This window comes from Moschus berezovskii, chromosome 7 (genome assembly GCF_049115385.1).
Source record: "Moschus berezovskii isolate FMDL1 chromosome 7, NW_MosBer_1.0, whole genome shotgun sequence".
Classification (NCBI taxonomy): domain Eukaryota; kingdom Metazoa; phylum Chordata; class Mammalia; order Artiodactyla; family Moschidae; genus Moschus; species Moschus berezovskii.
The window spans coordinates 37719693-37735977 of record NC_142466.1 but is presented as its reverse complement, the minus strand read 5'-3'; the positions used below and the strand labels follow the sequence as shown (position 1 = coordinate 37735977).

The 16285-nt window shown below is 37.7% G+C and overlaps 1 protein-coding gene across 10 annotated transcripts in view; it reads right to left on the bottom strand.

Annotated features, from left to right (window-relative positions):
• The window catches only part of MPDZ (multiple PDZ domain crumbs cell polarity complex component), a 186153-nt gene that overhangs the window by 44524 nt on the left and 125344 nt on the right, over nt 1-16285 (bottom strand). For 6 of the 10 annotated variants that reach the window (XM_088837899.1, XM_055428220.2, XM_055428223.2 and 3 more), the window contains 4 exons: nt 11885-12062; nt 8598-8708; nt 2804-2902; nt 2006-2077 (listed from right to left, as the gene is read on the bottom strand). In XM_088837899.1, coding sequence (XP_088694025.1) covers nt 2006-2077; nt 2804-2902; nt 8598-8708; nt 11885-12062 — 460 coding nt within the window. The remainder of the gene's footprint in view (nt 1-2005; nt 2078-2803; nt 2903-8597; nt 8709-11884; nt 12063-16285) is intronic. The other 4 variants (XM_055428226.2, XM_055428227.2, XM_055428229.2 and 1 more) reach the window with 4 other exon arrangements.

Below are 16285 nucleotides of genomic sequence, written 5' to 3'. Positions count from 1 at the left end.
AAAATGGAAAGCTGTACAAATTTCGTGTTTTGGGAAAAAAATTCTCATTCAAACCTCATCTGGACAAGATTGTGGAAGTCTAAAAAAGTCTTCCAAGAAACTGGAAACAAACTAACAAAGTTAATTACGTAATAGAACAAAGCAGTTTAAAGCTTGTTAGTGAGGTTATATATAAATATTTTTATTGCTACCTGAATCCTCTCTCCACATGACTCAACAAATTCATGAAATAAGCACTGCACATGCAGGATCCTCTACCAGGGTGACTGCTTGTTAGCAAAGAGTACACAAATTCAGATCTGAGGGGCTGGTTTTAAGGGACAAAACCACCATCCGTTTGCCAAGGTAGCCCTAAACATAAATGGAAAAACAGGGTTGAATACTTCATAAAAACCCAAAGCTTGGTTGGTATGTTTGCTGTCACTTAAGTCTACAAGTCTTAATTAAAAAAAAAAAAAAAAAGGATTTTTGGTATCATCGGGTTCTTTCCTTTTCTTAATTGAAACATAGTGGGTCAAGGTTTTATATTATAGATTTTCAAGCAGATTAGAGTTAGAAACGTCTTTACGTCACTGAATCCATTTTATTCACTTTACAGATTAAAGGCCAAGGCCATGAGAAGCGAAAGATTTTGTTCAGAATAACCTAGTGAAACTAGACTTCTCTTTGCTTAATTTCTAACCTAACCCAATGCACTTTCCACTGTATCATGTTTTCTCCTCCAGTTTCTGCAGTAAGACACAGAGTACCGAAATCAAGGGTCACAGATACCCAGTTAAAGTTCTAACCCCATTGTCAGGCTGTCCCTGATGCCTTGAGCCTACATTTCTCCTTCTTTCTCTATTTTACTGTTGCTGTTTTTCCTATACAAAAATCCCTCTGATATGCCTCGTTTTATTTTACATGTGTATATCTGGAAAAAAATGTGATTAAAAGTACTTCTTACAGAATACACTAAATGAAAGGAAAGTACAAACACTTAGAAATTATTCGATGATGTTAAGAGTCAAAGTATACCTAAAAATAAAACCGTAGGGTGCTGAATATGACCTTTCCTTGATGATTCAGTCACTACTTCAGGACTCTAAGCTACCCCAACAACAGTCCTGGTAAACATGAATTACTATTTTTCTGGCAAAGCACAGGTGAGCTGACTGACAGCCACTAATCGATGGGCAACAGATTTTTGAGTCACAGAATCTGCTGTATTTAAAATGTTTGGTTTACATACCATTGGCCAAACAGACAAAAATTACTAGTGCCAACAGAATTCTGTTATCTTCCCAAGTGCTGTGCCATAAAACTTTCAAAAAAGCAATGTACAAATACGTAAGAACAAACAAATACAAAACTTCATTTGACCCAGAAGGGTCAGTAATGATACTAAGGTAGGGAGAAACATGTAATTTAGAATTTTTCTCATTAAAATTCTTTTAAAAACTTACTAACAATGGAAAATTTGAGAAGCATGAATTAAGCCCGTTTCATTTTCAAAAAGTAGAATCAAGTCTAACTTAAAATTGTCATAATTTTAATAAATTTACAGATGCAAATTTTATAGATCTTACTCTCTGTATAACTTTCCTGAGCTGTTATTTTCCTTAAAAACAAATGAACAAACAAAACTTGCGTGTCTAAAAACTATTCAGGATCTTACTTACGCAGAACATTTTCATACTGTGAATAAACTCAAATGTTGCCCTAACATAGCTGGTTAATCATAAAGCCAATACAAGCCTGCATTTACTAAAAAGGAAATAAGTGTTATATTTTGTTATGCCTGATACTCTCATTCTTACTGAGATTGTGGAATTTAGCTTGCTGTTGACACTTCTAAAAATTTATCCACAACACAATTCTTTAACGAAGACCATTCAGCCTTCACTGGCAAAAATGCAGTGTACTTGAAATCACTCCATGCCATGTATGCACACAAGTATAATGTACACGCATAGCACACTGTAACACACTCACTGACTCATGAGAATTTCACACTAAGACAAACCTTAAAAGGTGTGGGAGCAAAAGGATTAGTTGGGGAACAACGGAAGAGGACTCTACTTGAATTCTGTAATGCCTACAGTAACAGAAAACATATTCCTTCAGATACAGCATCTTTGATTATCTGTATTATAATAACAAGAGAATCCAATGAATATTCATAAAATGCTTCCTGAAAAAAATTGTTAACAGCTTTTCTCCTTTCACAATCAAATTATAGTATACAAATTCTCGTAAGTTTTTGTTTCATTGTTGGACTTATAATTTCATCAGAATATGACAAATCCAAGTATAGATTTACAAATGTTGAAACAGTTCCCTGTTTCCTGATCAGGCATTTACATGAACATCCTTTATGAATATTCAACAGATTCTCCCACATACACAATTATGTGCAGGCTGATTAACTAAGGAAGAGCTTTTAGGACCACCTTGTATAAGTCTGAGAAGGACTTAATACAAGGTTTTTAGAGAAATTAGGTATGAAAGTAGCTTATATGTTTTGCAACTAACAGAAATTTATATATCTGAATATTCAGTTCACACCAAAATATAAGGGCAGTAGACTCACGATTTTCCTTTACTGTTCAGAAGAGTCATCTAATTTCAGCTATAAAAATGAATAGGTTCCGGCAAGAAAATATGCTTAAGAACGGATTTGCATGCCCACTCCAAACACACAGTTGTTTTTTTTTTTTCCTTGCCCAAATTCAGTCAACATTGAACTGGGACAAACGCACAGTAGCAACAAAGAACAAAACATTGGAAAAAGGCAATGGCAAGACAATGGTCATTATCCAACCTTGTCAGCGTTGAACTGTAGAGAATCAGCAAATGGGTTAGTGCTGCTGAACTTGTACTTAGGGTAAAGGTTGTGCGGCAAGGAAGGCAAAAAAAATTTCTAAAAGGAAACATAAGAGGCGCTGAGCGCAAGAGAAATGTATTTAAAACAACTCCATTATAAGGACAAAGCAATTCCTGATTTAAATAACTATGTGACATCAGATCCTATCAGATTTCATCATTAATAACAAAATCTTATCAAACAGTCTAGAACTGTTTCCTAGAGCAACCTGAATCCACACTCAAATCTAAATCTGGCCACAAAAACACATAAGGAAGCAAGTCTATCAAACTGGCTCCACATTTCTTTCATTTTCACTGAATGTTGTCACTGTCACCGACAGGTAAGCATACATATTTCACCCACTGGTATTAACATATGTTCCATGCATATCAGTGAACATGCTTCAATATTAAAAACCATAAATGGTTTTTTATTTATACTTAAAAGCAAATTATGCTTTTTTGGTAAACAAAAAACAAAAATAAGAGTCTATCAGTTACAGAATGCAAATTAAACATGTGTCTCCTAGTCCACTGGTAATGCTCAGTGTTCTGTTATTTTGTTTCTCAGTCAGGAGTTTTTTTATACTGTGATTAGATTTTAAGTTTGCTTCAATCAATAGTATTATTTAAACAAGGAAATCAATAATTTTTAAAGAAACAAACCACTTCCTACAGTGTTGTTCTCTATTTCTGCCCACTTTTTGTGGCGCTAGGAACACCACAAAATATAGACAGACAGCTATTTTTAATTTCCTATAGAAGTTCCCATCTTATTGGGGAATTTATGAGGTTTCGGTAATATTTGAAGTCCTGCCTTAGAGTGTTCACACAGGTTTTGTGGCTCGCCTGATATGTCCTGAGCTTGAACTATTGGAGTTGAAATACACATATTACAGGCAGGATGACTGCCAAAGAGAATGTAGCATTTTCATAGTAAAAAAAGTAATTTCCTTAGCACAATAAATTTTTTTTCACACTACTTTTTCTTTTATTGACTATATCTTTCAGAGGAAATTGCAGACATTTAAAATTCATTTTGGCTCTAATTAACTGTTTGTGTTACTTCTCTCTATAAAAAAGCCCTACTGGCAAGCATCGAGAGTAGGAAGAGGTTGTCATGTGACACCACCCTGCACTCTACAAAGACTACCCTCACTCAGTACAGCTATATTAAAGCTCATGCCACATCACCCTTTCAATCTGCTCTTCCGACAAAGTTTTTTCCTACAGAAGGAAGACAGGCAAAAGAAATGGGCACGCTGACATTTCTGCTCATCTCAACTTTCCCTCTGCTTTTCAATTTAAAATGTCAACTCCTGCTTTATAAAAGGGAAGATCACAAATGCAAAAAAAAAGACCATTTATTAAGGTGAAAGAAATGACCAAGCAGAGATGAAAAACACATCCTAGGCAAAATAACTCAATGTTATGGAAGGTAGATTATTTCTAATCCTCACACATGGAATTGTACGGTTTTACATTTCCTTTATAATTCTGGAGAACAAGATGAATCAAAATAATGATGACAAGAAATGGAATATTTGAATAAAGCTCTGGGTTTTTTTTGTTTGGCTTTGCTTTCTGCTTTTTCAACTTGCTGCTCACATAGGATTAGAATTTGGCCCTGAAAGAAGAGTATAAGAGTACAGGATGAGCACAGCACATGAAAGAGCAGAACATTCTATTATTAGGGAAGGATTTATAGGGAGAGTGCATTTCTCATTAAAAAATCAATGACGAAACTTGTGTTTATAGTTCCAAGGGTGGATAAAAACAGAAATGTTATTAACTAAGAAGCACAGGGAAGACAAAATCATCCTCTGGCCCAAATCAGTGGGACCCACCCCTTAATATGACAATGTGGTCAGCCTGAACTGTGAACTGTCATACTGGTGGAATTACCGGGGTTAGTTCTGAGAAGTTCTAATTCTTGAACAGTTGAAGAGCTAAAAAGACTGACTAGTTTTCAGTCTATGTACAAGATTTTCTTGATGCTTTATTACATCCACAAATAAAACATTTACCATTAAGAGACTCTTGTTTGGTCGCTGAGTTGTGTCCGACTCTGAGACCAAACCAATGGACTGTAGTCTGCTAGGCCCTTCTGTCCATGGGACTCTCCAGGCAAGAATACTGGAGTGGGTTGCTATCTCCTCCTCCAGGGGATCTTCCCAACCCAGGGATCGAACCCATGTCTCCTGCGCTGGCAGGCAGATTCTTTACCACTGAGCCACCACGGAAGCCCAAAGAGACTCTGAAGTATTTATGATATTTTTCCCTGTAGATTCCTGGAGACACGATTATTTCCACAGATAAGTAAATTACTGAAAACACTTGGGCCACCTCATGCGAAGAGTTGACTCACTGGAAAAGACTCTGATGCTGGGAAAGATTGGGGACGGGAGGAGAAGGGGATGACAGAGAATGAGATGGCTGGATGGCATCACCGACTCGATGGACATGAGTTTGAGTGAACTCCGGGAGTTGGTGATGGACAGGGAGGCCTGGCGTGCTGTGATTCATGGGGTCGCAAAGAGTCGGACACAACTGAGCGACTGAACTGAACTGAAGTATATCTCATTTTGTTGTACTGTGCTAAGGTGTGCATGCTAAGTTGTGTCCAACTCTTGTGACCCCATGAACTGTAGCCCGCCAGGCTCTCTGTCCATGGGATTTTTCAAGCAAGGATACTAGAGGGGGTAGCCATTTCCTTCTCCAGAGGACCTTCCCAACACAGGGATCAAACGCGCTGCTGCTGCTGCTAAGTCACTTCAGTCGTGTCTGACTCTGTGTGACCCCATAGATGGAAGCCCACCAGGCTTCCCCGTCCCTGGGATTCTCCAGGCAAGAACACTGGAGTGGGTTGCCATTTCCTTCTCCAGTGTGTGAAAGTGAAAAGTGAAAGTGAAGTCGCTCAGTCGTGTCCAACCCTTAGCGACCCCACGGACTGTGAACGCGCATCTATCTGCATTGCAGGCAAATTCTTTACCCACTAAGCTATTGGGGAAGTCCTAAGTCACTACAGTCACACCCAACTCTTTGCAACCCTATGCCATGCCCTCCTCCAGGAGACCTTCTGGATCCAGGGATTGCACCTGTATATCTCTCATGTCTTCTGCATTTGCAGGCGGGTTCTTTACTACTAGCACCACCTGGGAAGCCCAATATCTTATTTTAAATACAAATTTTTTTTCTCATTTCCCAAAGCAAAATATTACTGTAGAGGAGGAAAGAGATCTTTCCTATACCCTTCTCAAGACTCTTGGTTGGATCTCTGAGACAAACAACAAATTAATGAGGAAAAAACATGCATATTGATGTAACCTAAGCTCTGTGTGACACAGAGCCTCCACTGGGAAATGAAGACCAGAAGAAATGGTTAATTAAGTCTGAGTGCTTTTATAAGAGGTCTGATGAAGAGTAGAAAGTTGGGGAAAATATGACAGGACAAGACAGCATGAGCTAAGCATAGTTAATTGGGGAAAACTTAGCAAGGCCTGTTCATTCCGATTCCTCTCAGGGGTCCTCCTCATCTGAAGGTAAGGACGCGCCTCTCCTTAAGATCTCTTAGGAGAGTCTTATGACCTGCTTTGGGGGAGAAAGGAGAGGTCAGAGTCCTTCTAGCACCTGCCTTTTCTCAGATAACTTCCATTTAAATATTCGGCATGCCAAGGTGTTTTGTTTTAGGGTATCAGGTCCTAAACCCTGTCACATAACATTTGACTACATGTATCATGTTAAGCAAGATTAATTCTGGAATATTACTATAAATCAGGCGTCATTATACCTCAGATAATAAAATAGGAATATTTTCCAGGTGCATGAGAAAATATCTTCCCAGCACATTAGAAAATGTAACTTGGCAATGAAAGAAATATTTGCAATTTAATATTTAAAAGTAAACTGAGAATCCGACTCAGCAGTTTGTAGTACTGCCCTAAATGATACAAAAGTTGGAAAGTAAAAACAAAAAAAGAATAAAACCCACCCACACACATAAAAAAACAGCTTTAACTTAAACAGTCATTTACCAACATCATCATGCTATGTCTATGTTTAACACAACAAACAGAAACAAATGTAGAAAGACCTGTAGTTATTTAAACAAACCAAACAGCGTTTGAAAAGAATGCAGGATGATCTGGTCCCACCATTTGGCAGATTTTCTTATCTGAATGGATAATTATCACCTAACAATAAGTAACCGAACGATTAAAAACTGCAAATGTGAAGATAACTGCTTACATTAGTTAGTTAATTAGTTCAGTCGCTCAGTCGTGTCCGACTCTTTGCGACCCCATGAATCACAGCACGCCAGGCCTCCCTGTCCATCACCAACTCCTGGAGTTCACTCAAACTCATGTCCATCGAGTCAGTGATGCCATCCAGCCATCTCATGCTCTGTCGTCCCGGTCTGCTCCCACCCCCAACCCCTCTGATGCTAAAGCTGAAACTGCTTACATTAGGAACTACTAATTCATTTCTTAGAGTAAACTCTGACCAGAGTTTACTCTAACAAAAGGAAAAACCAACAAGATAAATCTGGTCACTTTGCTTCCTGGGGCACTGAATGTTGAAAAGTTCCTTTTACTGATCTCTAAAAACCTTTTCACTATGCTGCTTCCTCCGTAACTTGAGCATTACTACCTTAAATTTTTAATTTTAAAAATTAAAATTAAATATATTGTATGAATAAAATTACACATTTTAAATTTCAGATGATCTTTTTCACTTTTCTTACATGTGCTAACATTGTCTTTTTAAAGACAACAAACCCTAAAAGTTAATAAGCAGTTATTTCAAAAAGAATCAGTATGACAGAGATTCCTACATCCAGAAGTGGACCCTGTATGAGCCTGAGGACATCTAAGAAACTCCTGAAATGCTATGCTAACTTCTCAGTAAATCTGAAGAACTTTCTAAGGCCCAGTATGTTTAAGAGCTACTGCACAGGAAAAAAATTTTTTTTCCACTGAGGCATAAAGAAGATATAGAAAAACTAGTTTTAAACTACCGGCATAATGTTCATCTTTGGTAACATATCAAATATACAAAGTTTCTCTTAGTATCTTCATCAACAACATGCACTGGATGTGCTTAGATTTCTAAAATATTTTTAAAGCCATTTCAGTCATAATAACCAACAGTAAAATGGTTTAATAGGTCTCTGTCCACCAGGGGCTACACAGTGATGAGAGCTATTCAGTAATGGTGGCTGGGAAACAACAGGTATGAAATTCTGAGTATATAAACGTACAGTTTAAACAAAAACAAACAAAAAATCCATCAGATGGAAAGTTAATGTCCACTAATGTGACCACGCGCAGGAACACACAGATTGAATACTGGAAATTCTAAACTTATAAAGAAAATGAACTCTCTTTAGTTTCTCAGAAACCTGACTAGACGTCACAGGCTATCAACCTGAATAACTCCACCACATCCTTCTTAACAACTTACATATTTTATGACTATAGTAAAACTAAAGATTATCCATCTAGATGCCTATGGGCTACCAGTGAATCCTACTTTTATGTGTTTTCAACAGACTTCAAGTGTCTGTTATACATGGTAGAAGGATTTTCAGGATAACTCAGTGGGGGAAAAAAAGCAAAATAAACTTTTTAAAAGTCTCCTGAGATTTCAAGGCTTGATCTCGGGTCCGAGAAACAACTTGGCCCTGGATATGTTAGATTCCAAGTTGAACACTGTTGGATGCGCCTACCTTGCCCTTTGTTTTTGCTTACCCTTGGTCTGTTTATAATGCTCTGTACCATAAAGACTACAGGGTTGCCTGCTTTCCGAATGGCTTCCACAGCTTGTTCATGGCTTGCATCTCTGAGGTCCATGCCATCCACCTGCAATGGAAGGCCTCAGCTTAACATTTTAAGAAGCTATAGAAAAACAGAACAATTTGCCGTTTGGAGTTTTGAGAATCCTGGGTAAGGCTCCTAAAAAATATTTTTCAGATTCAAAAATAATTGAGACTACTTGTGAGGCTCCAGAATTTTTCATCTGTCCAGCAGACTTATGGTCCCATTTTAGGGACACAGATTTATGTCTCCAAAATTCAACTGAAATAATAATCAGTTAGAATGAAGGCTCTGCTTCTACTTCCCTTACATTTCCCAGTTGTTCCTTTAAATTGACAAATCAGCATCATCAAAGAAACAATACAAAGGAACTGCCTAGTAGCACTGTTTTCATCATAAAGTCACTGTACAAATTTTCTTCCCAGTCATCACAGAGCGGTCTGGGAAGTGGCTGTGTGATGCTTTGTGTATTTCTATTAGGGGAGCTTGAAGTTAAAAACAAAATTCGGATGTACAGAAAAATTAGGTTATGGAAGGTTGGGATGGGAGGAGAAGGGGACGACAGAGAATGAGATGGCTGGATGGCATCACCGACTCTGTGGACATGAGTTTGAGTGAACTCCAGGAGTTGGTGATGGACAGGGAGGCCTGGCGTGCTGTGATTCATGGGGTCGCGGAGAGTCGGACACGACTGAGCGACTGAACTGAACTGAACTGAAGGCTCGTTTGGCAAAAGAATCTTTGCAATAGACATGACACGAGCTGGAAGCCAAGAAATTGTGCTTACTTGTTAGCAAATCTTGTATAAATAGCTTGAGAATGAAAGTTATTTTGGAACTTTTTATTGACCACGGCTTGCCTGGGTGATGATCAGCTCAGCTTATGCACTACGTGAACAGGAAGGAAAACAGTACGAAAGGCCAAATGCTAATTTTGCCAGAAAACTATAGGATACTGGTATACTTTTAACATCTCCAATTACCAGAGAATGGTATATACAATAAAACTAGTAAAATCAGAGTAGACACAATTCTGAAAAATAAAATTATTAGATCTCTGCAAAGAACCTATCACCTTTAAACGAATTATACATTGTATTTTATTGAAAACTTCCCTCAGGTTGATACTTAGATGAAACAGCAACATCTCTTTCAGTGCATATTAAAAATGGCTTCTAACTTTTTGCAAAATAAAAATATATTTTTACTATATATTTCATTAATGGGAAAATGTAACAGAAAATTAAATATCTTTGCTCAAGTCCAAAGAACTGTGTATTTTTCACATAATATTTCATAGGTCTCTAGTTTACACACACTGTCAGAGATTCTTAGCAGAGTCATGTTCTAGAATTCCAAGGATCACAGAGGCCTAAGGCTTTCTTATTTACTGAAAAAGGCCCCTGCAAAAAACTGAATTTAAGAAACTGCCACTGAGCAGTATTTTACCACAAGGAAAAAAACTTTGTTTCAATTTCAAAGGGGTGTTTAGCTCTACTGATACATTAACACAACATTTTGGTGCAAAGTATGACTAATCCTTTCTCAAAATAATTATAAACATTTCTTAATTTTTCTACTTAGGTCAAAAGTATTCAGTAGTGAAGTACTCATAAAATAAATTGCCTTGGATAAACTTAAATTAGAAATTTTATACAGTACTCTAATGAAGAATTCTTTAATATGGGGCTAAGGTATCATTTAATGAAGAGCAAAGATGCAAAGATACAGGAATAGAGAAAAAAACAAACAAACAAACATCATTCGTCCTTATAAATGGTCAGAAGAAGAAAAAAAAACCGAAACACCAGACAGAGCCCGTGCTTTCTCTCAAACCTCAGTCTTCTTTTGTCAGTTCTCAGTGTACGCATACTTTAAACAATAGATCAATGCTCACAGCGTTCAAGTTGTGGCTGATTCTTACCACCTTCTTCTACACAATTAAGGCCTCTTAGTGTGTAAGTTACATGGATTTAGAAAATGAGAGACAATCACTTGTACAAAGTAAAAATACTGGTTGTCATAATAACAAAGTGATCAGTTGGTTTTTGTTTGGAAGTTGTCTCTCTTAATTGACTCTCTACCTCCTGCTGCTGCTGCTGCTGCTAAGTCACTTCAGTCGTGTCCGACTCTGTGTGACCCCATAGACGGAAGCCCACCAGGCTCCCCCTTCCCTGGGATTCTCCAGGCAAGAACACTGGAGTGGGTTGCCATTTCCTTCTCCAATGTGTGAAAGTGAAAAGTGAAAGTGAAGTCGCTCAGCCGCGTCCGACCCCCTGACAGCCCAGCAAATCTGGGTCAGTATTTGCTGACCTTCCTCTACACATTTACTAAAACTATGCTTATGTTAATCAAATAATTCATCACACTATTCTGAAGTGACCTGATTACTTGTCAGGTCTGTCCCATTTGACAGGCAGGCTGGATGTTTTATTTACTGTGGGATGCCCAGAGCCTGTTATAGCACCTGGAATCCAACAGTTGCTCTAGGAATACTTGAGTAAATGATGAGTGACTTGTAAGAAGAGTAGATATAAAATATTAAACTTAGCTTTGAATGAAGGGATTAGATACAATTTGACCAAATGCTTCTTTCTTACATATAAGGAAATGTGTACACACATGCACATACATACCAATGCATACGTGCATACTCATACACACCGCCCTCAGTGATGAGTGGGGAATGGGCAAAGCAACGATATGGAGGAAAAGCCAAACTTGAGTTGGTGGGGGTGGTGGGGAGACCTTTCTATAAAAGGTAATGAGGATATTAGCATAAAAAACTTTACCAAAAAGACTCATTTAAAAAAATCTTATCCAACAACATTTAGGTATTTCCTGAAATAAAGTCTCATTTGAGGGTTCAACTGTGATGTATACATTTTGTGTGTGTACACATACTTTAAACAATTTAATTATTCCCCAAGAAATTTGCTTTGTTTTTCTAACTGAACTTAGTAATTTATCTCAGCGCCGACATTTTTTAGAACAGTTGGTTATACCTCCAAACACCTATCTATCTATCTATCTATATATATATATAATTTGTCATCATATACTGAAGATAAAAATTGTGGATGAAAACAAAAAAATAAGAAAGAAATTCTTTAACAACAAACATATTTTACTTGAGTGTTGAGTCAGTGTATAAATGATTCCCTTGGTAAAGAGGATGGCCCAGGTGAGTAATTTTAGCACAGAAAGCTAACTGGAGGGTACCTCTACTATTCTATCTCCAGGTTTCAGGGTTCCATTTTTGCCAGCTGGACTATCTTCAAGAACATGTTTGATGAAAATGCCCCTCATCACTTCACCATTGCTTAGACGACTCCCCATCCCTCGTCCACCAACAATGCTGATGCCCAAGGATTTGCTTGGTTCTCGCCAAAGTTCAACCCTATAAAAAATAAAGAAAATTTTAAAGTCTCATAAGGAAGTACAGGGAGAAAGCCTCGTAAAGTTGGGTTTTTTGGCTATAACACCAAAGGCACAGGCAGCAAATTAAAAACGGACAAATTGCGCATCAGCAAAAGTAAGTAAGTAAAAAAGGGTCAGCTTTTTTTCATTGAAAAGTACTATCAAGTGAGTAAAATAGCAACCCAAAGAAAGGGAAAATATTTGCAAACCACAAATCTGATAAGGGATGAACATCCAGAATATACATAGAACCCCTAAAACTCAATGATAACAACAAAAGAAAACAATCAAAATTGGGCAAAGAACTTGACTAGGTATTTCTCTGGGGACGATAGACAAATGTCCTGTAAGCACATAAAAAGATGCTCATATCACTAACCATTACGTGAATCAACACTGCTATGAGTCCATGTGCTGCCATACTGAAGCCCATGCACCTAGAGCCCATGCTCTGCAACAAGAGAAGCCACTGCAAGGAGAAGCCCACACACCGCATCTGGTGAGAGCCCCCACTCACTATAACTAGAGAAAGCCCATACGCAGCAATGAAGACCCAGGGCAACAATAAAAAACTACTAAGAAATACCCGCTCCCACTCAGTAAGATGGCTAATGCAAAAAAAAAAAAAAAACAGAAAATAAGTTTGGCAGGGAGAAATTGTACAAATTATGGAGAAATTAGAAGCCTTGTGCACTGTTCGTACCCATGTGAAATGTTACAGCTGCTATGGAAAAAGAGTATAGAAATTCCTCAAAAAATTAAAAACAGAATTAACATATGATCAGGCAGTTCCACGCCTGGGTATATACCCAAAAGAATTCAAAGCAAGGTCTTGAAGACATACACGCATAGTATGTTCACAGAAATATCACTCACAATTCACAATAAGAAAATATTATTCACAAGCCAAAGGCAGAAGCAACCCAAGTGCCCATGAATAGATGAATGAACCAACAAAAGGCGTGTAAACACAAAGGAAGAAAACTCAGCCTTATAAAGGGAGGAAATTTTGATACATGCTAAGACATAGATGGTCTTTGAGAACACTCTGCTAGACAAATCCTGTATGATCCCACTTACACAATGTACCTAGAATAGTCAAATTCACAGAACAGTGGAGAACAGTGGTTGCTAGATGATGCAGGGAGGGGGAAATAAGACGTTACTATTTAGTGGGTACAGAGTTTTAGTTTCACAAGATCAAAAAAGTTCCAGAGATGGATGGCGGTGATGGTTACAAAGCAATGTGAGCACACTTTATGTCACTAACCTACAAGATTAAAAGTGGTTCAAGTGGTTAAAAATAATAATACTAAATACATTTTTAAAAATTCAAAGGAATAAGATATTATTATACTAAGTTTTGTAAATATCATTTGCTCAATTTGTTAAGGTTTTACCAACAGTAAGACAAAATCACTATAAATAAATTACTTTTCCAAATAAGTGTTTTATAGGGTCTGATAAATACTATTAATAATATATTTCTGAAACTGATTTGTTACAAGTTAATATTAGATTCATACTCCAGGCTGAGGCACAAATGAATATTAAAGGACCATTTTTCAGGAGCTCTAATACTGCAGACATTAAAAAATTCAGCTACTCTCAAACAGATGGTAGCTTCTAAGCTTAGCAACCCAGTTAAGAAAGAGAATGTTTCTGTATATACTGAATGAGAAGCTTACCTCTGCAACAGTCTGCCTCGCCAACACAGACCTAGAAACTAACAGTCAGGGCATGAAGAGCGGTTGCTAACACAATCCTCCGTGATCTGAGCCCATCACCATCTCCTAAACACATTCTCCTCAGCTCTCCACTCCTCTTTTCACCCCGGCTACCACATCCTCTTGCTGTTGCTGAGGTTCATCTCCCACCCTGGGGACTTGGCGTTTGCTACTGCCTCTGTCCTAAATGTACTCTTCCTCCACCCACATAATAAGCACATGAACTCATATCTAACACCTGTAGATAGCAGTCAGAACCATGGATGAACTGAAAGTACATGTCTTATGAAAAGGCTGGGATACAAGAATAAGGTGATTAGCACCGAGGTGTTTGGCCAAGATGAAGGGGCTCAGATGACTGGAAGCAAACAGGGATACCAAGTAGAAAGTTCTAAGACAGGTAATGAGACTTTGCATTCTACTCTAACCTGCAGGAAGGGAGCCAATGCTGGACATCAGACAGCAGAAGAGAGCTTGGTCCAGCATACCCTCAACCTTGACGTGTGACATGCTCCTAGAGGAAACGAAAGGTTGGAGGTAGCACTCCTGGGTGCTGAGGGAGGTCCTGGTAAGAAAAGACTGGGGTAAAAACACACCACAGCGAGATGAGAGGAGGGACAACTAGTCACAGGAAGCAGACGAGGAATACTTCTTTTCTCTGGTCAGCACTTTTTTCCTTTATTAGAAATCTAAGACCTAGAGACCTGTGTTTTAGTTTAAAGGGATCACACTATGATTTTTCATCTTAACAAATCTGTGAGAAAACCTTAAACTAGTTAAAATTATTTTCATCACTTTATTTCATTCTAGAAATTCTATGAAAGACAAGAACCAATTTCTTCCAATTTCTAAGGTAAAAACGGCAAAGTAGTAAAGTCAGTAGAGTCAGCCACTGTCTTTAATATTTAAGAATCCAGAATATATAGGTGGGACTCATTCCCTCTTCTTTTAAAAATGAAAAAAAATAAAATAAAATAAAAGGAAAGAAAATGTCTCAGAGATTCTTAGTAGTTGATATATGTTAGAGAATGGTTCTCATGATTCTCTGAACACTAAAAATAGCAGTCGCAGCAAAAGCTCATTAAGGGCTTATGTACTCAGCCTTATTCTCCAAGTGAGTTCCATATACTTTGATTTTATTTTCAAGTCACTCCTGTGAGCTGGATGCTCCTGTCACTCTGTTTTACAAAGGGAAGAGGCACAGAGGTTAAACAGCCTCTGGATACCAGTACCCCATGCCTCCTCAGGATGTAGCACAGACAGCAGAGTGGTGTTAGATCCAGTCCTAGAGGAAATGCTGTAACTCTCCAAAACATCAGAGCAGATAACCAGAAACAGAGATGCCAAAATGACCCCAGCACTGAGGAACCGACCCAGGATTCATGGAGCAGAACATGGTCAACATTCCATGTTAAGAAGAAAATAAGAGACCTATAAAATAAAAACTGTACAGAACATGTGCAGAGCTGGTTTTACAGAAAAATGTTAGCCTTTCTGGAGAACACAGATTTTCAAAAAGTGAAATTAATAAAATCAAAGTTAAAGTAGAGCTCTGAGGCCAGGTTGCCTGAACTCTGAACCAAGAGTTCCTGGGCTCAATTCCTGCCCTTCTGCTACTTAACAACTGGGTGACCCTCTTTTACTCCCTTAGTCTCTCTTTTCCTTTCCTCAGCTGGAAAATGGATCAAACAAGAGCCCCAGCATCAGAGAGCTGCTGTGAGGATTAAATTCATGAATGTATGTCAGTGCAAAACAAAGGTTTATGACTTAGTAAAGCAATCAATAAATCTGATTACTCTTATTATGATGATGATAACTATGATTACTGAAGTAAGGTCAACAAGGTATAATATTCAATTCATATGACAAGTGAACAAACCTGTATATCAGCACCTCAATCTGTCATGCTTACACATTGTTTATTAGGAGTAACTGGACTCAATGTACCATATTTTACCCATTGGGTTGATAAAAGCATTTTTAAAGATGATCATATGATGTGATAACAAGGATATGGGGGAAAAAAGCTCTCATATATTAGAAATAAAGTAAAAATTGATACAGCCACCTTAAAAACCAATTTGACAACTGCCAGTAAATAACAGAGCTAAATCTACAAGTCAGCAATTTCCCTTTGGAATACATATCTAGACAAATGTGTAAGAAAATATACTTACTGCACAGGATTATTATAATAATTAACTGTTAACTATTCAAATATCAATCTGAAAATAAACTGAGCTACATTCATATACTGAAAGGCACTGCCACAAGAAAACTGAACGAACTAGATATTTTTCTATCGACATGATAGTGTACAGAGACATTCATTTAAGAGTAAGCAAGCTGGAAGACGATACCTACAGTATGATATAACCCTGCACGTGAAAATCACATGCAAAATAAAAGCGTAACACAGGTTATTTACAAATTTTTCTTGACTGCATGAAAGAATATCCAGCAGGTTTCCAGTGCT